Source organism: Lotus japonicus, chromosome 3 (genome assembly GCF_012489685.1).
Source record: "Lotus japonicus ecotype B-129 chromosome 3, LjGifu_v1.2".
Taxonomy (NCBI): Eukaryota; Viridiplantae; Streptophyta; class Magnoliopsida; order Fabales; family Fabaceae; genus Lotus; species Lotus japonicus.
In genome coordinates, this window is record NC_080043.1 from 94,271,092 (window position 1) to 94,295,043 (window position 23,952).

At 37.6% G+C, this 23,952-nt stretch overlaps 3 protein-coding genes across 4 annotated transcripts; 1 reads left to right on the forward strand and 2 right to left on the reverse strand.

The window, feature by feature from the left end:
- Positions 1–1,068: 1,068 nt before the first annotated feature.
- LOC130747652 (pentatricopeptide repeat-containing protein At1g09820) lies at positions 1,069–4,117 on the reverse strand. Of its 2 annotated transcripts, none has more exons than XM_057600646.1 (3): positions 3,840–4,117; positions 3,631–3,718; positions 1,069–2,958 (listed from the first exon to the last, which is right to left on the reverse strand). In XM_057600646.1, the coding sequence occupies exons 2-3, from the start codon at positions 3,662–3,664 to the stop codon at positions 1,241–1,243; spliced, it is 1,752 nt and encodes a 583-aa protein (XP_057456629.1). In that variant the 5' UTR covers positions 3,665–3,718; positions 3,840–4,117; the 3' UTR covers positions 1,069–1,240. The 2 variants fall into 2 exon arrangements, with proteins under 2 accessions (XP_057456629.1, XP_057456628.1); XM_057600645.1 differs by having other exon boundaries at positions 3,631–3,731.
- A 494-nt stretch (positions 4,118–4,611) lies between these two features.
- On the forward strand, positions 4,612–21,235 carry LOC130747653 (pre-mRNA-processing protein 40C). The gene is made up of 17 exons (XM_057600647.1): positions 4,612–4,786; positions 4,893–4,990; positions 5,105–5,184; positions 5,287–5,415; positions 6,238–6,856; positions 6,962–7,113; positions 7,492–7,529; positions 8,700–8,778; positions 9,187–9,657; positions 10,247–10,330; positions 11,042–11,182; positions 11,295–11,401; positions 18,175–18,298; positions 19,174–19,317; positions 19,630–19,776; positions 20,310–20,432; positions 20,638–21,235. Exons 2-17 carry the CDS (start codon positions 4,903–4,905, stop codon positions 20,953–20,955), a joined length of 2,844 nt encoding a protein of 947 aa, XP_057456630.1. The 5' UTR covers positions 4,612–4,786; positions 4,893–4,902; the 3' UTR covers positions 20,956–21,235.
- A 416-nt stretch (positions 21,236–21,651) lies between these two features.
- Positions 21,652–23,368, reverse strand: LOC130747654 (U11/U12 small nuclear ribonucleoprotein 25 kDa protein). The gene is made up of 4 exons (XM_057600648.1): positions 23,108–23,368; positions 22,903–23,008; positions 22,698–22,797; positions 21,652–22,006 (listed from the first exon to the last, which is right to left on the reverse strand). Exons 1-4 carry the CDS (start codon positions 23,295–23,297, stop codon positions 21,911–21,913), a joined length of 492 nt encoding a protein of 163 aa, XP_057456631.1. The 5' UTR covers positions 23,298–23,368; the 3' UTR covers positions 21,652–21,910.
- Positions 23,369–23,952: the final 584 nt, after the last annotated feature.

Sequence of the window (23,952 nt, forward strand, 5' to 3'; positions counted from 1 at the left end):
TTGTCACATTCCATTATATGATGAAGAATGGCAAAAAAATCTTTGTATTAGTTATTGATGCTGGTGTTTGGGGGATGAAAAAACCATGAATGGAAGGGGAAAAAAAGTGGCACTCGCATGAGAATTCTCTGCTCCAGTGGAGATAACAGATAAACATTGATATTACCACTCATATAAGCGACATTGGATTCACGTGAGAAAATATTTCTTTCTCATGTTTTTGTGATGGCTCAAGAAATAGAAGAGAGAATAACCATGTGGGGAGCTGAGAGAAATATTATCCGTTTCTCTTTTATTTTGTGATGGCTTCATTTGAATACAAGAAAGAAAATAAAATAGATGAGAAAAATAGAAGCCTAATTTTGCCAATATAATCATTGTTAGGTAACAATTGATTCTCATCTTCCTTCCCAATTCTACCATCTCGGCTATTTATTTTTTATCTTGCTTTCAAAGCAATCTATTATCTATAATTCATAAATCATAACCAGAACCACTAGATCCAAATGAATTGAAGAGTAATACGAACAAGCTACTGATAGTGGTTCTTTTCTGTTTCTAAACACCAATTGCAATCTGCATTTGCTTTTGTGCAATTCTTTTCTTATTCTTACTATAGTTATTCAATCCAATAGTTATTCATATGGTTTGTGTGGCTTATTATTCATGTTGAATAGCACCATTCAAAAAAAAATTACTAAGTTAGTTTTTCATTTTTTAGTGGATAATTGTGAAAAGCTTCTAATGATAACCATCTCACGGATGAATATTTTCAAATTACAAGTTAGAGTACTTTTCCTTGGATTCATGAGCTAGCTTCATGGAGATGAAATACCAATCCTAACTTTTTATTATGTGCTCTAACGGATTTTTTATGATTAAAAGAATGCATCGAAGAAACTCAAGAAAAGATATTCCTTCAGGCTATTAACTTAGATTACAATTTTGGGAATTTTTTAAATAAATAAACTACCGAAAAGCTGAAGTATTATGCCCTGTTCCTACTCATCTCAGCACGCCTGAAACTAAATAACGCCAGATTATCAAACTCAACTTAAGAACAGCATATGCAAATAATTTACATTTTACTCAGGTGATAGTAATGCCAACAATAAACAACTCTACAAAATGGTAGTAAAGCTCCCGCGATGCGAGAGGTCTAGTAAGGAGCCGGATCGAACTCTAAACAACAAATAATTACATTGATACCAAAAATTCCATCTAGCACATCAAGTTCATGTTAAGACATGCTAGAGATATTATACAAGTGCCCTTCAATGTCTGGAATAAAACCCTTCTCCAACATTTCCAGTCTTACAATATCATAGGTAGTACGATTTGGATTCAAACCCTTTTCCAACATCTCATTAAGAAGGCCATTTGCGGCCTCTAGCTTCCCTGTTTTACAAAATCCTTTAATCAACACATTATATGTCACAACATTTGCCCTCTTCCTATCTTTCTCCATCCGTTCCCTCACATTCAACGCCGCCTTGAGATTTCCCTGCTCACAATAGCCATCCATCAAAGTATTATATGTCACATGATTAGGTTTCACACCCACATTGAGCATTTCATTAAGTAGTTTTTCTGCCTTTCTTGATTCACCATTTTTGCACCATCCATCTACTAAGATGTTGTAAGTTACAACATCACCTTTCAAGCCCTTGTTCTCCATTTCACTGAGAAGCTCATTGGCAGCTCTTGTGTTCTGGCTTCTGCACCAGCCTGCAATTAAGCAGTTATATGTAGAAACATTAGGAGAAATCCCTTCATCTGGCATTGATCTAAATAGCGCCAGTCCTTCCTCCATCATCCCGTCCTTGCAGTACGCATCAATCAAGGTATTGAATGTTATTGCATTGGGAACCAAATCTTGCTTAGTTATATCATCAAAGAGTTTTGTTGCTTCCTTCATCATTTTCTTCTTGCAAAACCCATTAATAAGAGCATTATAAGTAACAATATTTGGCTTCAAGCCCAAGTCAACCATCTTGTCCCAAAAAGCAATAGCCTCATCTATCTTCCCATTACTAGATAGACCATTTATCAGTGAGTTATAAGTAACTAAATTAGGTTTTAGTCCCTGCCTTTGCATCTCTTCAAAAGCCTTCTTCGCAGCCAATACATTCTCATCCTTACAAAACCCATCAATAAGAGTGTTAAAGGTAATCTCATTTGGACAAACTTTATTCGCAAGCATTTCCTTCAAAATAGCATCAGCTTTGTACATTTTTCCAGCACTACCTTTCTTGCAATGCCCATCAACAAGAGTATTATAAGTAACTACATTTGGGGAAATTCCCCAGGCCTTCATGTCTTCAATAACATCCTCTGCCTTATTCAACTTACCAGCTTTACAAAGACCATTAATGAAAATGTTGAATGTGGTCAAGTTAGGTTGAATTCTTCTCTTTATCATCTCCTTGTACACAAACTCCATTTCACCAATGTTATTCTCCTTCACCAAAGAACTCAACAACGGATTGCATGAAGTCAATGATAATTTAAATCCATAATCTTGAGCTCGCCTAAATGCTTCACAAGCAGAGTGCACTTCTAAATTTCTAACATAAGCTAGGACCAACATATCAATTATTAGAGCATTTGCACAAGATCGATTACTGCCCAACAAAAGGTAGTGAAAAACAGAAGAAACTGTATGTTTCTTCTTCTTAACAAGGTTATCCAAAAATGACCTGACTTTAGAGTACCTTTTTGAATTTGTCAGAAAATGCAAAACTTTGCCAGTTGCTTCAAGATCATATGAAAAATTGAACTCTTTCTGAGACCATCGAAAGAACCTAGAAACAAGTTCTGAATCAACTCCAGCATTTAGCAATTGGTCAAGAACTATTGCAGGTTTGGTCGCACAAAGATGGGTTTTGAGCCCTGACCAGTGCCGTTTACTCAACAGCTCTGAAATTGTAGATATGCCCAATAACTGGGAGATTGGACCTGTAAGCAGAAATTGGAGCACGAGCAGGATAACTAAATTATTTGCTGATAATGAGACATAGATCTTTCATCCCTAAAAGAATGCATTTACATGAATTCAGTGGACATTAATTAATAAATAAACATTTTCCCTTTTTACAGATTGAAGGTAAAGAGAATAAAAATACTTAAGAGAAACCAGATTTTAAATATGCTTGTAATTGAACTAATCAGGGAGTAAAAAACAGACACATGAGATTAAAAGTTACGAGAGTAGTTAAGGACATTATATTGCCAAAAACTGATACAAACAGAGGCTAACAATTTGAAAAATGTAATAACAATCATACATATGGAATTTGAAAAAAGAGTGAGACCCCATTTGGAAGAGCTCATTGGATCTTATAGGGAGAGCTTATGTAAATAGCTTATGACCACCAATAAGCTGTTTTGAGCTTATTTTCATAAGTTGTTCATATTAGCTTGTGAATTAGAGCTTATGCTTATCCATAACCTGTTTTCAGCTTATTTCAATAAGTTTCACAAATTAGCTTATGAATAAGCAATTATGCGATAAGAGCATATTGCCATAAGCGCTTAATTAGGCTATTTATCCAAATTCACCCTAAAAGCCTCTTCATTGCAAGAATTGTATGCAAATTTACAAGTTACAAGCAAAAAGAGCTTTATCACCTTGTACAGATCGAGCAAGTTTATCTATAGTCATTGCTCCCAGAATCCTTGTCTTCAAATGTTGGTTAATAAACAGTGACTACCATAGCTGATGGTGGGGTCTGTGCAATTGGTTGATTGTTAGGTGTTCGATGAAATGCGCGAGAGAAAGGATGAAGAGACAGGCAAAAACACAATTGTCAGAGATCAAAGATGCAGTTTCCACGTACCCAGAATTGAAAGCAGGCTTCGAGCTAATGCGACCTCGATGGCGATCGATCCCCCTACAAGGCTTTAACTCTAGACTGGAATAGTGCAACAAGCTGGCTTCATGGTATTTTGGCTAAGTTATGGGTGTTGCGTATTTGTATTGGGTGGCGTTGGGTAGTTGTGAGTGTGCAAATGTGGTGACGGTTGTTATGGAGTGTACTAAATGATGGTGACGGTGACAATGTAGGCTATTAGGTGATGGTTAAAGGTGTCCAATGGTGGAAGGAATCAGATGGAAAGATAAATTGCACTCTTTAGGTTTTTTATATTGGAAAGATAAATTGCACTCTTTAGGTATCGATCTCTGGATCTCCCCTACTCAACCCACATGTCCCCTAATTTTTTCTACTTTAGCTATTATTCGGGGATTGAGATGTGACCGTTTTTTTTTGTCTTGATCAAGGTATCCCTACAGCCGACAGCCGTGAGACTAATCCTTCGCCCCACAGTCAGCGCACTAAGCAGTAGGGGGCTGACCAAGGAGTTTTTTCTATTCGCAAGAGTTGAGATTCGAACCCCCAACCACTTACTTAAAGGATGAAGTGCTGAACCACTACACCAACCCACTTGGTTGAGATGTGACCGTTTGAAACCAAGTAAAAATTACAATCGAAATTTAATTTTTTTTTACGAGTACATATTATGTATACCCATAAATAAATAAATAAAACATAGCACACACAATTTTTTTTATGAACTCAATTAAAATCGAAAATAAAGAAAGAAAAAGGAAGAAATAGAATAGAGAGGTTGGGCAGAAGAGAAGTAAGCCCTAGCCCGCGTTGGTTGGATTTGTAGTAGTAGTTGTGTTGATCTGCTCTGTGCTCACTCCCTCTTTCCATTTCCCTCCCTCGCTTCACTCTTCTTCTCAAACTCCAATTTCACCCTCTTCCTTCTCCCCTCTCTGGTTAAGATCCCTCTCTCTCTCTCTCTCTCTTCCAATTTCGCATTCAAAAACCTCGATTCCTTTTATGCAATTTCACGTTAATTCTCACTCCTTGTTTTCAATGCAGATCAATTTCAATGGCTTCGCCTGCGTGGCTGCCCCAGGAGCCACAGAACCCGCCGTTATCTGCTGAAACACCTCCGCCTGCGTCTTCTTCCGCTCCCGGTATGTCTTGCTGAGCCCTTACGCTTTTCAATCTACTGAGAATTTGTTAATTACTGAATCATCAATTTCAGCAACTGCTCATGCATAATTAGTTAATTCAACTGTATTTTGTAGCGCCGGCCGCACCGTTCCCTTACGGCGCGCATCAAAATGTCAACGTTTCTGGGACTCCTCAGCAGTCTCCGTCCCATTCTGTAAGTGTAGTACCGACTTGTGTAGTTTATGGTGATATGATATTGTACTTCTTTCATAAACATGAGCTCTTTGTTGATTTTATTTGTTGCGTTTTAATGCAGGTGGTCAAGTCTAATGCGGGGAATGTTCCGGTTCCTGGTCACCCCTCACATGCGGCCCCTTCATTTTCATATAATATTTCCCAAACTGGCGCAGGTTTTCCTAGTAATCAGCATCCACAATCTACCACTGTAAGGCTCGTAGTCTTATTAGTTATACGTTGAACAGAGTGTAGTTTTTGAGATTGAGTAGATTGCTGGGGGATGAGTTTAGTGATTCCTTTAAACATGGAGTTAAGCTTGATTGATAAGGTGGAAATCTTAGATAAGTTTGACAAAAGATATGAGGCAGTTGAAAATGGAGAGCAACCCTTTTATATTCTACCCTGTTAATTTGGCCTTTCCTCTTTTATGAAAGTGATTTTTCTGACTATATGAAGAAACCATGAACTACAAGTGAATAGCAAAACCTTGTCGCACCTTCCCCCTGTTTGCTACCTTTTCACTTAACCTACTCAAACATGAGCACCTGTAGTTCCTTTTAAATGCTCCCTGTGGACTAAGTATCATTGACCAAAGCTGGGACTAGCATTGAGAGCAGTAGCACATGTGGTTGAGTGCAACTGAATGTGCTTGAAGTAAAGGATGCATGTAACTTTAATGTACACAAAACTTTAAATATTACAATAATGAAAAGTTTGGTTAAAAACATTACACGGGGTCATGTTTTTGTATAGTAACATTATGGGGCCTATCTGTACTAGTTTTATCTTTGGTTGTCATGCCATATTGGGAAACAAAAAAAGACGGGGTCATTCAAATTTGTGAAATGTTAGCACTCTGACCTTCTAAAGTGAAGAATGGATTTCATGTGGTATTCACCTATCCAGTGATGAGTTTTTAAATAATAGATGATGAGCATTTGGTATCATGTTATTGGCACAAAAATAATTTTTTCATAAAAAGAAAAGCGAAACATAATAATTTCCTAATACTTTTGTTTGCTTATGGCAGAACATACCGGATTCTGTTGCACTGGATGCTAGTAAAATTTCATCTGCATCAAGTATCCGACATCCTGCCCCTGCTCATACTTTTATACCCACAATGCCGCTACCCTCTGAACCCCCTAACTATCGGCCAGCTACATCATGGATGCCAACTCCCCCAACTTTTCCTATGCATCATGTGATGGCTGGAGCTCCTGGGAATCCTGGCCCCCCTGGATTGGCATCAGCAACAATAATATCTTCTAATGCATCTATACCATCCACAAGCACAGATTCTTCCTCAGCTACAGTACTAAGACCAAATATGCCAGCTGCAGCCATTGCCTCAGATCCCACTGCCCCACCGAAAGGCTTACCCTATCAATCCATACCTTCCATGGTTGCTCCCCCTCAGGGATTTTGGTTACAGCCTCCACAGATGAGTGCAGTAAGGCCACCATTTTTTCAATATCCTGCCTCTTTTCCTGGCCCCTTTCCATTCCAAGCACGTGGTATTACTCCCTCTGCTGTTTCAGTACCTGATTCTTATCCTCCTGGTGTTACTCCTGCGGGTGCTGCCGGTAGCACTCCCGCCTCTTCTGCTTCCAATCATCAACCAGTGGGAACAGCTGGTTTGCAACCAGGTATACCCATTGCTGTGTTACTGCTCCACTTACATGTTTTAATCTGTTGATGTGGTTTGAAAATACGAATAATGTTCCTTACATTTGTGGTTCTTATGATTGTAGATGACAAGAGGAATGTCACGAAGAATGAGGATGCTGCTAATGATCAATTAGATGCCTGGACTGCTCATAAGACTGAAGCAGGAGTTGTATACTATTATAATGCCTTGACAGGAGAATCAACGTATGATAAACCTGCTGGCTTTAAAGGGGAGGTACTGTAATACCATGTACCCTCTTAGCAATTATATACCTTATTGTGCCATTCGTCACTGAACAATATTATTTTATATAAATTTTTATTAACATATAATTTTAAAATATTCCAAAAGGAAATTTCTTTGAAGTTATTAGTATATAGTACTTGAATATTTAAATAATGGATGCTGGATACCCTAACCAATTGTAATTAGGAAGTGTAAAAAACTAGATATTTGTAGACTACCAAACCTGTAATGGCATAGCCTTATCAAATGATTTTGGATGCCTATTTTTCACTGAACAAAAAACCATCTATTATCATAAATGGTATAACTTATGGTTCATATTTGTTTCTTCAATGCAATTTGTTGATATTTTGCATATTTATGCAGCCTCACCAAGTTTCTGTGCAGCCAACTCCAGCTTCAATGTAAGTTCATTGCTTGTCTACTAGGTATGGTTGCAAAACAACCCCCTATATGTCCTTAAAGAGGCCTATAAAAAATTATTTATAGAAACAATTTTTAAAATCTATTTTTCAAAAGAAGAAAATAAAAATAACTGTTGAACATGATTTTTGTGAGGTTGGAAGACTTACGACTTGAAAACTAAAATAACAAAACATAAAACATCCTTGATGTTTTTCAACTTTAGTTTGAAAAACTAGAAATCGGCAATTGTTTTTAAAATAAGCTTTTCAGAACATTACATGTTTGTCTCTTTTTTCTTTTTTTAGAGCCTAAAAACTGTAATCAGACAGGCCCTTATAGTTGAGCACTTTAGAGGTGTCATTGACACTTTGCAGGTGATGGTACTGTAAAAAACTATACTAGTTGCGGGTTAAGTAAGGTGGGTTGTGTTATACTCATAAAATTAAAACCTTGATTTTATTGGCATTAAAGGATATCCTTGGAAGTTTTGAAGGAAAGGGAAGGGGAAGGAATGTGATGAGGACACCTAAAATCATCCTAGACGTTCCATCAAGCCCTTGCATCAACTTGGGGCATATCAGAATGACAGGAGAAATAAATTAGGGAGGGGGGAAGATAATTACTTTTCTCCCTTTGGATGTTTAAAATGAATAAAGAGAATGAAATGTAGGGTTAAATAATGAAAAACAATTAGTTGCAGTACATTTTATGTATTATTCTTTCCTTTGTTATTATATACTCACTTAATGTGACTATACAGTTGTAGCTTCCTGAAAAATTGAACTCACGCCAATATTCCTAAGGAAGTTTATACCCTACATGTAGACATATGGATTTATGTTTGATGGTCTTATTGACAAATCATGACCTGGGAGATTCAGTATCATGACTGTTGGACTGCATAGAATCATAATTGCTAGAATTTAACCACACATTATGTCTTTCTACAATACATTGCTCAATTAGTAATTAGTGGATATTCTTCAGATTCTCTGTTCATGGGATAGGTGTGGCCTTTTAAGTATTTTCAGTTACATTTTGAATATCTTGAGTTAATATGGTATATTGTTATTGGTTTATTGTTGGGTCTGAAAAGTTTTTTTTTTTTTTTTTGAAACAGAGATTTAAAATGTTACCTTCTTTACTTTGGTCATGTTTTCCTGTAACAGGGTAGATTTGCCTGGTACTGATTGGATGTTGATTTCTACGAGCGATGGTAAAAAATATTACTACAACAATCAAACCAAGGTATGATTCATATATTCACGATTCAACTATATGGTCCGTTATTTTTCTACTCCCCTGTCAGTTTACTAGTGTACTCGTCTCTTGGGGGGGGGGGTCGTTAGTTCTTGTCCTTGGTGTGTCCTACCTTGCAGAACTAGGAGACTGATTTTATTGTTGATATTCGTGTTTCTTAAACATCAACTTACATTGGTATAGTCAATATATTATGGACACATTAGTCACCCATAATTTTCCTAAATAAGAAACTTATTCACTAGAAGTTCTCAAATTGTAATTTTTGCTGAATTTTATTTAACACACAACACATAAATATAATTATAAATACTGCTATTACTTTTTATTTCAATTGTGATGACATTTCTTTATTAATTGATTTGTTTATTTTTATGGCCTTTTGTTCTGTGTTAGACAAGCTGCTGGCAAATCCCAAATGAGGTGGCTGAATTGAAGAAGAAGCAAGATGGTGATGTTACAAAAGATCATTTAATGTCAGTTCCAAATACTAATGTATTGTCTGATAGAGGGTCTGGAATGGTTACTCTGAATGCTCCTGCTATTAATACTGGTGGTCGTGATGCTGCAGCTCTTAAACCCTCTAGTGTACAGAGTTCACCATCGGCATTGGATTTGATCAAGAAGAAGCTGCAGGACTCAGGAGCACCTGTTGCTTCCTCTTCTATTCCTGTGCCATCTGTGCAAACAGGATCTGAAACGAATGGTTCAAAAGCAACTGAAACAACAGCTAAGGGCCTGCAGAATGATAACAACAAGGATAAACAAAAAGATGCTAATGGTGATGCTAACGTCTCTGATACATCCTCGGATTCTGAAGATGAAGATAGTGGACCTTCAAAAGAGGAGTGCATAATTCAATTTAAGGTATATTTGTCTTTTTCTTTTAGCTGATGTAGTTTCTTTTTTAGTTCTTTCCTTTTGCTATTTTTGTTTCTGTTATGAGGTTTTTCTGCTAACTATGCTTAAATTATCATGTGCAATATACCTTTGACTTCCATTTTTCTATTTTTTCTCCTTCCCTTACATTTAGTTTTGGATGATACTTTGGGTTGGATGTTATTATTTGCTGTTTTTTTATTTTAGAAGTTTTATTGGTTTTAATCATAAAATTAGTTCATGGAAGAATTTTAAATTGCTGCATATTTGTGTTACCCTGTTGCACCATTTGAGTCGAGAACTATAATTTTTAGGAACATTTAGTTCAGAAGTAGCTCTATTCTAAATTCATGGTACATCTACATATGCCATAATATCTGAGTAGTTTTGTTAGAAAGGAAGGCTGTGAAAGGAGGATATAAGAGAGAGTCATGGTACATTTAGATATGCCACAATATCTGGTCATATTCATGCATTTTCTACATAGAGCAATACATACCATGAACAATGAAGCATTTTCGAATGTGTCTTAGCCGACATCTGATGTTATTTTGTGTTGTGCCTATGAATTTTGTAGGAGATGCTTAAGGAGCGTGGAGTGGCACCATTCTCAAAGTGGGAGAAAGAACTGCCAAAGATAGTATTTGATCCGCGTTTTAAGGTTTTGAGACAAAATATTTTCCTTTATTTAGTTTGGGAATTAGTGGCTTTTCATCTACTGAAATTCTTAGAACAATTAGTTATGCATGAATATGTACAAATGCATTGGGGAAATTTGATTCAACTTTGCTTAAGTCTGTCATGCTGTATGGGTCCTGATTGATATCCATTCTATGCTTCTCATGTGTAAATTAGTAGTGTCATTTGATTGACTTGCCAGAAAGTGTAAATTTGGGGGGAAAGGCTTTTTGTGGAATTTAGTCTTTTTTAAACATCTATTGATTGAACGTAGTGAGATATAATTGCAAATTTTTTTCATGTGTATACTATAAATGCTTCGGCATATTTCCAGTTTCAAGAACTTGCTACTTAATTCGGTGTCTTTGGTTAGTGTCTCATTAGACTCTTGCTGGAAATTTTTTCATTGTAGAATTTATGGGATATAGTTATCTTCCATGGCTTCCTTGTGGGTTTCAGCACATGATTTCTTTAGGGACATTTCTCTGTTGAATATGCATTAGGTTTAGAAGGCTTGTTTGTTATGATGTGTCTAATTTTAAGTTTAGTCTATTCTTCTCAAAAGATGATGTCTTACCCTTCATCTTTGTGTTTGTTTCCTAGTCTCACAAAATATTCTTTTTTTGTCATTTTATTTTCTTATTGAGGCTGTCTTCTGGAAAGGCTTCATTGTTGATAACCTATGTAAATGCAGGCTATTCCAAGTTATTCTGCCAGGAGATCCTTGTTTGAGCATTATGTTAAAACTCGTGCTGAAGAAGAACGCAAAGAAAAACGTGCCGCACTGAGGGCTGCAATTGAGGGATTTAAGCAGTTACTGGATGAAGCTTCAGAGGTTAATATTGCCTCAATTTGAAGCTTACTCATTCCTATTATTTGTATTCAGTCTATCTACCTTCAATTTGTGAAACTGCGTAATGCTTAAGCATCATCTGTGATTTTTTTAGGATATTAATCAAAGTACTGATTATCAAACTTTTCGTAAGAAATGGGGAAACGATCCACGGTTTGAGGTATTGGACCGCAAGGAACGGGAGCACCTATTGAATGAAAGGTACCACTTCCCATTTAATAGGTTATTTTACTTTCTAACTGAGTTTTCTATGCATGTGATGTGTTCACTTAAGAAGCATTATTTCTATCATGTTATTTGCTTCTGTAGTTTTCACACTTATCTTGCTTTGGGATCTGCTTGCCTGATCGTCATGTTAGTCAGTCTTAAACCAAAGAGTTACACGTCATGTGGTGTATTCTGACGGTTTTATGACTGATAGTCTTCATTTCTATATGTGGTGTTCTTAACGTGATGTTGGGCATACAAAATAGAAAAGACTGGTGTTTGGTTAAAATTCTAAAAATAGGCTTGTTTTTTTAAAGTTAATTATGATTTCAATGCATTCTTCCGTAGCAAACAAATTCAGGAGAAATAATATACAGGCTAAGAGAGTGATATCTATAAGTAGTCACTGTCTGAGACAGTACGATGTTGGCAGATTTGCAACAACCTTGACAAATATAAATCAATAGACTCAGAAGCCACACGTCCAAAGATGGGCAGGGTTGATTAACAGCCTCAGTATGATGACTGATGACAGTGTTCAAAGTTGTGCTTTATATAAGACTAATAACAGGAATTACTGATATCTAATATTCTGTTATCTTTCCAGCTGCATCTTCAATATTTTGTCAAAATAGGGGTACGATATACAAGTTAATGTCTTGGTTTCTATTAAAAGCTTTTGTTGGATCCTGTGTTAATTTGCTCTGATACTCATGGTGTTCGTGCTGCTCCACATGAGTTTTTATTGCTACAGTATTGCTTTCTATGGTCTTTTGATTGATACTTCTAAAGGAAGAAATTATTATGTTCATGTATGGTTCTGCTTAAATTGGTACTGTGGGAAATAGTTTGGTTGAGAATTTGGGATGCAAATAGTCATATAGTTGTTTGGTAGTTGGTAGTGACATTTATGTTTGAAAATGAAATGCATTTTTTCATTTCCCACCCTCTAGGCTTGATGGATTCTAGCAGTTGTCTAGGAATGAGATCAGAGTATTTCCTTTCTTACGAGTCCCTCTTTATATTCCACCTCTTCAAAGGAAGCCAAGAGAGGGTAGTTCTTTTGATATTAGGATATATGTAGTCACATGCTGACATGGCATTGCTGACATGTCAATCTGTAACAGAATTAGTTATTAGGTGTAACAGAATTAGTTACACAGTAACTGATTCTCTCTCTCTCTCTCTCTTAGTAACAGCTTGCTACGCAAGCTTCTCTGATTCTATAAATAACTAAATGCTATTCATTGTAACTCAACTTTTCAGAAATACAATTCAGTTTACAATTCAGTTAGAATTTTAACATGGTATCAAGAGCAGGGAACGATCCTTGATCTTTTTTCTCTGGTTTCTCTTCTTCTTCACCATGGCTGGTGAAGCTCCAGAAGCTCCTGTGCCAGTGGCTCAACCATCGTTGAGTGCTTCTTCTCTGGTTCACAAGCTCACCTTGAAGCTTGATGATACGAACTTCCTCTCATGGAAGCAACACGTAGAAGGAATTGTGAGAACTCATCGCTTGCAGAGTTTTCTCACAGCACCGCAGATTCCTCTTCGTTTTCTCACTGATGAGGATCGTGAGAATGTGGTTGAAAATCCTGCGTATCAAGCCTGGGAACAACAGGATTCAGCGTTGTTCACTTGGCTTCTATCGTCTCTTTCACCTACTGTTCTTCCTACTGTTGTGAATTGTACTCAGTCATGGCAGGTTTGGGAAGCAGTGCTTGATTTCTTCCACGCACACTCGCTTGCTCAGTCCACACAACTCAGATCTGAGTTGCGATCCATCACCAAAGGATCGAAGAGTTCTTCCGATTATCTGAAGCGTATCAAATCCATTGTGAACGCTTTGATCTCGATTGGAGATCCGGTTACGTATCGTGAGCATCTTGAAGCGATTTTCGATGGCCTTCCTGAGGAGTATAGTCATCTCATGACTATTGTGAGTAGTCGCGAGTTTCCGTGCTCGATCTCGCAAGCTGAAGCTATGGTCATCGCACACGAAGCACGTTTGGAGCGTATGCGTTCGCGTCAGACTCCTGCGACTTCTCCGTCTGCTTTCCTTGCTCAGGCAGTTGCGCCTCCGCAAGCGCCACCGCAAGCGCCACCGCAAGCGCCACCGTCTGCGCCACTTCCTGCGCCATCACCAGCGCCGCCTCCTCCGCCTTCATCAGTCGCATCTGAGGTTCATTACGCCTCTCGCACTGATTCAGAGGATCGTGCATATGAAGATCGCGATGATGATCGTTCTCGCTCCGGTGCCAATCGCGATCGCGGAGGCTACAACAACCGTGGACGCGGTGGACGTGGTGGTTACAACAACCGTGGACGCGGTGGTGATCGATCTTCAGTTCAGTGTCAGATCTGCCATAAGTATGGTCATGATGCTAGCATCTGCTATCATCGAGGCAACTCTGCTTCCCCTGCACAGAATGCTCAGCCAAACGTGTCTTCCAACACACCTATGCCTTCTCCTTATGGTTTTGGCTCATCTTATGGCATGATGCCTCAGTTTGGATACTCACCTTTTCGTGGATTTCAACCTTTTGGTGCACCTGCACAGTTTGGCATGCCTTTTGCTGGTGGATCTGGTTTTCCCCTTGCATCTGGTGCAATGTTTGCCCCTGGCTATGGATATGCTTCTCCAGCATCATCCACCTTTGGTTTTGGCTTCCATCCTCGAGCTCCACCACCACAGCCTCGTGCACCACAAGCTATGCTAACTTCTGCACCTTCCACTCTAGGAAATTGGTTTCCAGATTCAGGTGCAACTCATCATGTTACTCATGATGCTTCTGCAGTTTCCGATTGTGTGTCAGTGACTGGGAATGATCAAGTGTACATGGGAAATGGTCAAGGTTTGCCTATCACATCCATTGGTTCAGCTTCCTTTTCTTCTCCCTTTCACACACACACTACTCTTCAACTTAAAAATCTATTGTTAGTTCCTAATATTACTAAAAACCTGGTTAGTGTTAGCAAATTTGCAAAGGATAATGGTGTTTTCTTTGAGTTTCACCCTTTTCATTGCACTGTTAAATCTCAGGATACTTTTAGGACTCTTCTCCGAGGCTCTCTTGGTCCAGATGGCTTATATTCCTTTGATGGCATGCACTCTTCAACATTCAACAAGGGTTCTCCTCCAGTTTCTGCCCCATCTGCCTTCTCAGTGTCCAAGCCTGCATCTTCTGCAGTTACTTCTTCTGTTTCAGTTTCAAATAATGTACCTAGTCCCACAGCTTATGACTTGTGGCATTCTAGATTAGGGCATCCTCATCATGAGGCTCTGCAATTAGCACTATCCACTTGTAAGATACCAGTTCCTCATAAATCAAAATATAACATTTGTCAATCTTGTTGTGTTGCAAAGTCTCATAGATTGCCTTCATCTTCCTCTACTACTATATATACTGCACCTTTAGAATTAATTTTTGCTGATTTATGGGGTCCTGCCTCCATTGAGTCTTCTACTGGCTATCTTTACTTTCTCACTTGTGTTGATGCTTATTCAAGGTTTACATGGATTTATCCAATTAAGAGGAAGTCTGATACCAGTTCTGTTTTTCTTCAATTTCAAGCTATGGCTGAATTGAAGTTTAGTTTAAAAATCAAATCTGTTCAAACAGATGGTGGCACTGAATTCAAACCTTTAGTCCCATATTTTCAGAAACTAGGCATTAATCATAGGCTTACTTGTCCTCATACACACCATCAAAATGGTAGTGTTGAGAGGAAGCATCGCCATATTGTAGAAACTGGATTGTCTCTTCTAGCTTGTGCTAACATGCCTACTTCCTACTGGGACCATGCTTTTCTTACTGCTACCTTCTTAATCAATAGACTACCTACTCCTGTTTTGGATAACATCAGTCCTTACCATAAGCTTTTCAACACTCCTGCTGATTATTCTATCCTTAGAGTGTTTGGAAGTGCATGCTATCCTCATCTTAGGCCTTACAATTCCTCTAAATTGTCCTTTAGGTCTAAGGAGTGTGTGTTTCTTGGCTATTCCTCCTCTCATCAAGGTTATAAGTGCCTAGCAGCTGATGGTAGAATTTACATCTCTAAAGATGTTAAATTTAATGAGTTCAAGTTTCCATACACCACTTTATTTTCTCCTCCTTGTCCTGATTCCAGTAATGCACATATTTCCTCTATTATTCCTGTTGTTACTTCTGTGCCTCATGTGCAGCAACCAGTTCTTAGTCACCAATCTTCCCAGTCTACTGGCAGCACATCTCAAGTATCTCCTGCACCACTTCAGTCTCCACAGCAGAGTCCAGCTTCTGCAGTCAACAGTTCTGCCACTCCAGCAGCTCCAGTTCCTGGTTCTGGTTCAGCAACCACTGCATCTGCACCTTCCAATTCAGTCCCTGCCACTGAGTCTTCTCAGCCTCCACCAGTGGTTAATGTGCATCCCATGCAAACCAGGGCAAAGTCTGGCATTGTTATGCCAAGGCTTTTTCCCACTTTGCTTCTAGCACAGGCAGAACCTACAACCACTAAGCATGCTCTTAAAGACCCTAAGTGGTTGGCAGCTATGAAGTCTGAATATGAAGCTCTCATGACCAACAATACTTGGACTTTGGTGCCTCTTCCCAAGGGAAGACATCCTATAGGGTGCAAGTGGGTGTTTAGAATAAAGGAAAATGCTGATGGCTCAGTTAATAGGTATAAAGCCAGACTTGTGGCTAAGGGATACCATCAAGTGAAAGGTTTTGACTATGCAGAAACTTTTTCTCCTGTAGTTAAACCTATTACAATTCGTTTGATTCTTACCTTGGCTGTGTCTAAACAGTGGCATATTCACCAGCTTGATGTGAATAATGCCTTTCTTCATGGTGCCCTCCAAGAAGAAGTATATATGCAGCAGCCTGCTGGTTTTCAAAGTTCAGACAAGACCCTAGTTTGCAAGCTGAACAAAGCTTTATATGGGCTCAAACAGGCTCCAAGAGCTTGGTTTGATAGGTTGAAGACAGCTCTAATCAAATTTGGGTTCAGGGCAAGCTGTTGTGATCCTTCCCTCTTTACTTTCCATCATAAGTCAAGTATCATCTATATTTTGGTCTATGTAGATGACATCATTATCACAGGGAATTTTCTGCCCTTTATTCAAGAGATTGTTCAAAAGCTTAATTCTGAATTTGCTTTAAAACAATTGGGTCAGTTAGACTATTTTCTTGGTGTTCAAGTCCATCACTTGCAAGATAGGTCTCTCCTACTTACTCAGACCAAATACATTGGTGATCTTCTTGAAAGAGCAGACATGGCTGAAGCTAAAGGCATCTCTACACCTATGGTCAGTGGTGCCAAACTAAGCAAGCATGGAGCAGATTATTTTGCAGATCCTACACTCTATAGGTCCATAGTTGGGGCCTTGCAATATGCCACTCTTACCAGACCTGAAATAAGCTTTTCAGTCAACAAAGTGTGTCAATTTCTCAGTCAGCCCTTGGAGGAACATTGGAAGGCAGTTAAGAGGATATTGAGGTATCTAAAGGGTACAATTCATCATGGCTTGCATATCAAGCCTTGTTCTCTGCATTCTCCAGTAGCTCTAGTGGCATACTGTGATGCTGATTGGGGATCTGATGTTGATGACAGGAGATCCACCTCAGGGTCATGTGTTTTCTTTGGTCCTAATCTTGTCTCTTGGACCTCTAAGAAGCAAACTTTGGTAGCCAGGTCTAGTACTGAAGCAGAATATAGGAGTCTTGCTAATACCTCAGCTGAGTTGCTATGGATTCAATCATTGTTACAAGAGCTGCATGTTCCCTTCACAGTTCCCAGAATTTTCTGCGATAATATGGGAGCTGTTGCCTTAACTCATAATCCAGTATTGCATACCCGCACCAAACATATGGAACTTGACATTTTCTTTGTTAGAGAGAAGGTGCTGAATAAGTCTTTGTTTGTTCATCATGTTCCTTCCATTGATCAGCTTGCTGACCTCTTCACCAAAGCACTTTCTCCTACTCGTTTTGAAGACCTTAGAAGCAAACTTAATGTGACTGAGAAACTAGTTTCTCACCCACCTTCAGTTTGAGGGGGTGTATTAGGATATATGTAGTCACATGCTGACATGGCATTGCTGACATGTCAATCTGTAACAGAATTAGTTATTAGGTGTAACAGAATTAGTTACACAGTAACTGATTCTCTCTCTCTCTCTCTCTCTCTCTCTCTCTTAGTAACAGCTTGCTACGCAAGCTTCTCTGATTCTATAAATAGCTAAATGCTATTCATTGTAACTCAACTTTTCAGAAATACAATTCAGTTTACAATTCAGTTAGAATTTTAACATTTGATATAACTCATTTCCTTATAACAAAAAAGCATAAAAGGTAAACAAACCAAGCCATGCTTGTTGCATCCGGGTGGCTATTTCTTTCACCAGCATCAGCACTTGTTGCATGCAACATATTGTCCAAAATCAATGTCGCATTTCCAGCCAACCCTTTTGATTTGAATTTATCAAATTTTGGTACATTCGACTCAGCTAAACTTTTTCCTTTCTATATATATATTGTTTTGGTTTAGATCCTCATTTGCATTGATATTGAACTTTTTCCTAGACAGAAATGATTTCTATTGATAATCCTTGAAAGCAACATGAGTCAGCAGGTAGTAGGCTAATGACAGACTCTCGGATTCACTTGGGTGTGTCCTTATGCCCTCTGAACTCTTTGGTTTTGCATGGTAAATGGTTTCTTTATGTAAATGTGATATTTGCAGAATCCTGGTTGATGGGATTCCTGTTTGTGTTTCAGGGTGCTTCCTTTGAAGAAAGCTGCTGATGAAAAAGCTCGAGCAATACGTGCAGCTGCTTCTGCCAGTTTTAAGTCAATGCTCAAGGAACAAGGAGATATAACTTCTAACTCTCGTTGGTCCAGGGTATGTGTTACATACACCTCTGTTCTTGAGTTGGAGGATTTTGAAACACATCTGTCTTAAACACGTCTGTGTGACATTTAAATAAAAAATTCAGTTTATTTTCTATTAATTTCAAATCATTAGCCCAACTCATAGGCTTAATGACTGTTGGTTGAGTTCTTTGAGATCCCTCATGTTGTGATTACTAAAGAGATTTTTGGTTTTTGTTATATGCCTCAAGAATGGTAAATGATTGATGTTTCTTGAAACAAAAAAGGCAAATCATGGATCATTCCAATTTCTCCAGGACTTGCCTATGAATGAGAAAGAGGATTGGTGCTTATACACCATGATCAGGCATGTTCCAAATGAAAACTTCGATTGATTCTACCTTCAAAATTCATGAAAACCATCCTTTTAATAGTCTATAAATGTTGAAATATTTCAAAGCACAATCATGTGTATTTTTTTTGTATGTTTAAGGAGACATTGAAGCCATAAGATGTGATACTTGAAGCATTTTTTCGTGAGACCATGAACAAGTGAGCTTGTGTGTTTTGCTCTTTTTATGAGTTATGTTTACTTACATGTAAGAATTTTTGGTGATTAGTGTTTTCAATGATGCCTGAAAAGCCGGGTGTGACAAGAAATTAAGGCTTACTTCACAAAGTGACCATTTTCTTGCACTGATAAGAAGAGAGGATGTTTGTTCTTATATGTTACTGAGGATAATTTTCGCAGTTGCAAAATCGAACATTGATTTTCTTTATTATCTCTATTTTCATATGTGCGCTCGTGTGCTTGGATGCATATTTACACACACTGGTGAAAGCATGGTTCATGTTAATCTCTTTTTTTGGGATGTATTGTTGAGTTTTAGTGATTGGTTGATGCAGGTTAAAGAAAGTTTAAGGGATGACCCAAGATATAAATCTGTGAGACATGAGGATAGGGAAGTTATGTTCAATGAGTATATATCTGAATTGAAAGCTGCTGAACATGCGGCAGAACGAGAGATCAAAGCTAAAAGGGAGGAGCAGGTATTAGTTGGTTCATATGTTAAATTTGATGATTAATGTTTTTTTAATCAACAAATTATATGCTAAATAGAAGAAGGAATAACTCTAGTCCACATGTTCTTTTTAATGATGCCTTGACATGATGCTCCTGTTTTGTTTCTAGTGGGTAAGCAATGGTATAAGGTGTCTTTTTTGTGATGACTTTTCTGTTTGATACAAGAGGGTATTGTTTAAGTTGGTTTATTAATTGATTTGTATATGTATGTTCTCCTCACAGCTCATTTTTAGCAACTTGTTATGAAGCAGATTAAAATTCCTGAGAATGATTTGCAGGATAAGCTGCGGGAGAGAGAACGGGAGACGCGCAAAAGGAAGGAAAGAGAAGAACAGGAAATGGAAAGGGTCCGATTAAAAATTCGAAGGAAGGAGGCTGTTACTTCTTTTCAAGCTTTACTTGTGGAGACAATCAAAGATCCTCTGGTAAAATTTATTTCTTTATTCAGTACTGTTACTCTTATCAAGAGCAATTTCATTTTCGAACTCTTGAAGGATTAGAATATTTTTGGTTTCTGAAGTTATATATATATATATATCAGGTGAGAATGACTTCTTTTCTCATCTCTTACAATAGAAACTCCTCTAACCTGAAGTGCTCTCATGTGTGTGTGTGTATATGTATATATATATATATATATATATATAGTTTTCTATTTTTTGTTTCTTGACTAATGATATCTTTTCAGCTTTAGATGCACTTAACTTAAGTCATATCTTGAATAGACGGACTAAATTGCATCCAGTCAGATGTTAGGAAGGTTATATTGAAAATTTTAAACAAAAATGAGATGAATGCAAATAATTTTCTCAGACTTGCATGCTGAACTATGCTAAAGATTCCTTGTTGATATTTACTTATGTTATCAAGAAGCTGGGTGTGAAACTGTGAATGATGATTTTTACATCCTATTTTCTTTCATTAAAGAAATTATAATGTTATTTGCCAATGTTCTTAGGCCTCATGGACAGAATCTAAGCCTAAATTAGATAAGGATCCTCAAGGACGTGCAAGTAATTCTGACCTTGATCCAGCTGACACAGAAAAACTCTTTCGGGAACACATTAAGATGCTTCAGGAAGTAAGTATATCTGGTACTCATGGTTTTTGTGGCATTCTGCCTTGCTATATTTTGGGTGTATGATTGTATGTATGTTCTAGAGTTAAATTTGATGCAGTGTCATATGAATGAGTAGAAGCATTCTGTAACAGCTTGAGTAGTATTTTACATTTTTTTTGGTTAAAATATGTACTATTGACATCATCAAACTTTGTGATTTGGCTAGCGTTGTGCACACGAGTTTAGAGCTCTCTTAGCTGAAGTCTTGACTTCTGAAGCCGCATCTCAAGAAACCGAGGATGGGAAAACACTGCTTAATTCATGGTCTACGGCGAAACGTCGTTTAAAATCTGATCCGAGATATAACAAGGTTCCGAGAAAAGAAAGAGAAGCTTTGTGGCGCCGGTATGCAGAGGATATGGTGCGGCGTCAAAAGTCGGCTCATGATTCAAGGGAAGAAAAACATACAGATGCAAAAGGTAGAAATCCCCTGGAATCGTCCAAACTTCCACCAGAGTCAGGGAGATCGCATGAAAGAAGATAATTTTACTTGTAATTCTTTTGTATTACGAGTCTCTCTCCTCTGGTTTTCCAGAGATTAGGTCTCTTAACTTTGAAGCCTGATATTAGTATTAGAATAGAAATGTTTTCTGAATGCTCTGTTTAGTGTTTAGCATATTACTCTTAATTCATCATGCCGCAGTAATCGAGAAATCGTTAACATGGGCGGTGCCCTTAAGCTTTTTTCTTTTTCTATGCATTGTAGTATTGTACAATTGTTTTTTTGAGATTTATGATTCACTTGTTATTTTGTTCAGGTATAACTTGTTTTTAAGGAGTAGAAAACTTAAATAAAGTTTATTGTACACTTCATTTCTGTCCACCAATCAATATGAAACTAAAATTAATTTTTTTTATAACATTAGCTATCTATTCAAAAACATTTACAACGTCATTTCATCAAATAGTAATACACTAAAACGTTCATTACTAAAGAACTTGTGGTTCTGCAATGGGGTTGTCTTCATATTTTCAAGTTAGCTGTATTGAACCAAAATTGAAAAAAATTCTTAAGAGACTTGGTAACCATGGTTGGCATAAAATACATTTTAACTACCACCAAAATAAGCATCAGCTCGATGATAGGCTAGCAATTCTACACCTACAATCTGTTAGTGGCCTCCCACAAGCTAGGTGCAGCTCCACATGGGAATTTTCGACAACATGTTCCTCCATCAAATTATAAGCCTAAAGGTTCCATTCAGTATAGCTTCAAAAAATAAATTAAGGTGAAAGTTGCTTATTCAGTTATACACTTGGAATGACCAACGTCTAAGATCCCAAACAAGTTGAAACAAGAGTGATTGTCGAAGCTCCGTTTGCCAGTTACCCTTTTAGTACATGTAATGAGATTGAAAACTCAAACATCAAAGATTTTCAGAGCATGCCATACACCATGGGATCAACCATTGCACATTTGTCATGGAAAGCTTGTTTGATCAGGAAAGCTTATTAAGGCCATGGAAAAAGCGGTGCTTTCTCCTTGTTGAGTGGCTCCGAGATTCTTTTGTCATGACATATGGAACAAAGTGCACCTGCATTGGCATAAAGTACCACTAAGCAACACTGTTTTCCCAATACAAAATGCATCACTCAATCACTCCGGAAGACTGAAAATACTAATGAATTCGTAACGGAAAATTTTTGAAGACGCAAAGAATGCCATTACTAGAACAAAAAATTGACTGACCGAGTACAACAGCTTTCTAAAGATCAGATTTACTTGAACTCAAGCTCTGATTTCACTATAGAAGGTAAGCATACTAAGCAACATAACTCTACTGGAAATGGCATGCACTTTACTTGCTGAGTTATTTATATGCAACCATTAAGCAAACCATTAACATGTTAGCAAACCATTTAACTTTCCACAGTAAAAAAAAAATATCAAAGCTTTTCCTAAGATTAGTTTGAGGCTTTGAGCATAAACATGAGAATGAGTATACTACTACTAACTAAATGCCCAAAATTCAACATTGCAAAAGGAGAATGTAGCAGGAAAAGTTAGTAAAGAAGAGTTACAAAATCCATTAAAACTTAGTTTGGTGTTTGGAGTGATTGACAGAATTGAACTGAATCTGATGGAATGTACTCTATATCAATATACCCAAAGCTTCTTTTTCTTTTCCACCAATTTGAGAGTATGGCATGGATATGTGTGTATGTTTGCTTCTTTTTCCCAATCTATCAATCAAATTACCCAATAATGAAGATGAGAGAACAAACCTGAGAGTTGTTCCTTACACCAAAATTCTGCAGTGCATCATCATCATTTAGAAGCTTGTGATTATTGTATGACAAGCAACATTTTGCCCACACTCCCCTCCTGCAGTTACATCAATTTTTGCAACACAGAGTTCCACAAAATCAGATTCAGAGATGAACTATTGCAGCCAAATCAAACATCAAAAACGGAGAAATTGGAACTGACCAAGAAATCTGACGATGACCCATGTTGGATTGTTCCATGTCATTCACCTTTTTCTTGATGGCAAGCTTCAAATCCTTGACTGTGGCCGAATTCATCACTGTAACATCTTTACCAACAACAACAACAAAAACCAGTGAGTGAGTGAGGAATTGAATTTGCAATTTGCAGAACAATTTGGAAGCGAGTGAGTGATGAAGTTGCTTACCGAAAGAAGTTGCATCCAATTTGATGATAGAAATGCGCATGGCACTGCCCAATTCAAGACCGATGAGAGTGTCAACATCGTACAATGTTGGGTTTTTGGGAACATCAGAGAGTATTGGATCATCTAGCAATGCTTTTAGCATTGACTGTACCCTAGCCTTCTTGTCCCTTCTCTCCTCGTATTCTCCCATCTCATGTATTGTTCTTCTAATTTTTTAGATTTAAACCCTCCTCTTTCTTAACTATGAAATTCTCACTAAATTTCTCAATTTTGGACTTCATAAATTACGTTATATTCATCCATCTATTACAACCATAGGTGAGGTGGGGGACTTCGCACCCGAAGCACCAGAAATGTCACCCCACTTAATAGTCGGACCATTCCGAAAGTTAATTTTTCGAATCATTTTATTATTAGAACAGAACATGGGGTTTCACCCCCTTCACTTTCATTTTGAAACTTTCAAATTAAACTCTCGAACTGATTCAATACTTAAACTCTCGAATTGATTTGAAACTTAAAATATCGAATTAAGGGAATTAGAATCTCTAATCAAACTCTAATTTGAAACTCTCAAATTAAGCTCTTAAACTGATTCGATACTTAAACTCTCGAACTGATTTGAAACTTAAAATCTCGAACCAAGGGCACTTTTGGCATTTTTTTAATGGTTGGGGTACCAAATCCTGTGGTTGGGGTACGAATCTTAAATCTCGTGAGGTGGGTAACTCACATAGCTGAGCTAAAGGTAATTTACATGTAAATGGTCGATGTTCGAACTTTAAGGAGAAATATGTATTGATTTACTAACAATTAACATATGTCTATAAAAGAAACACAGACAT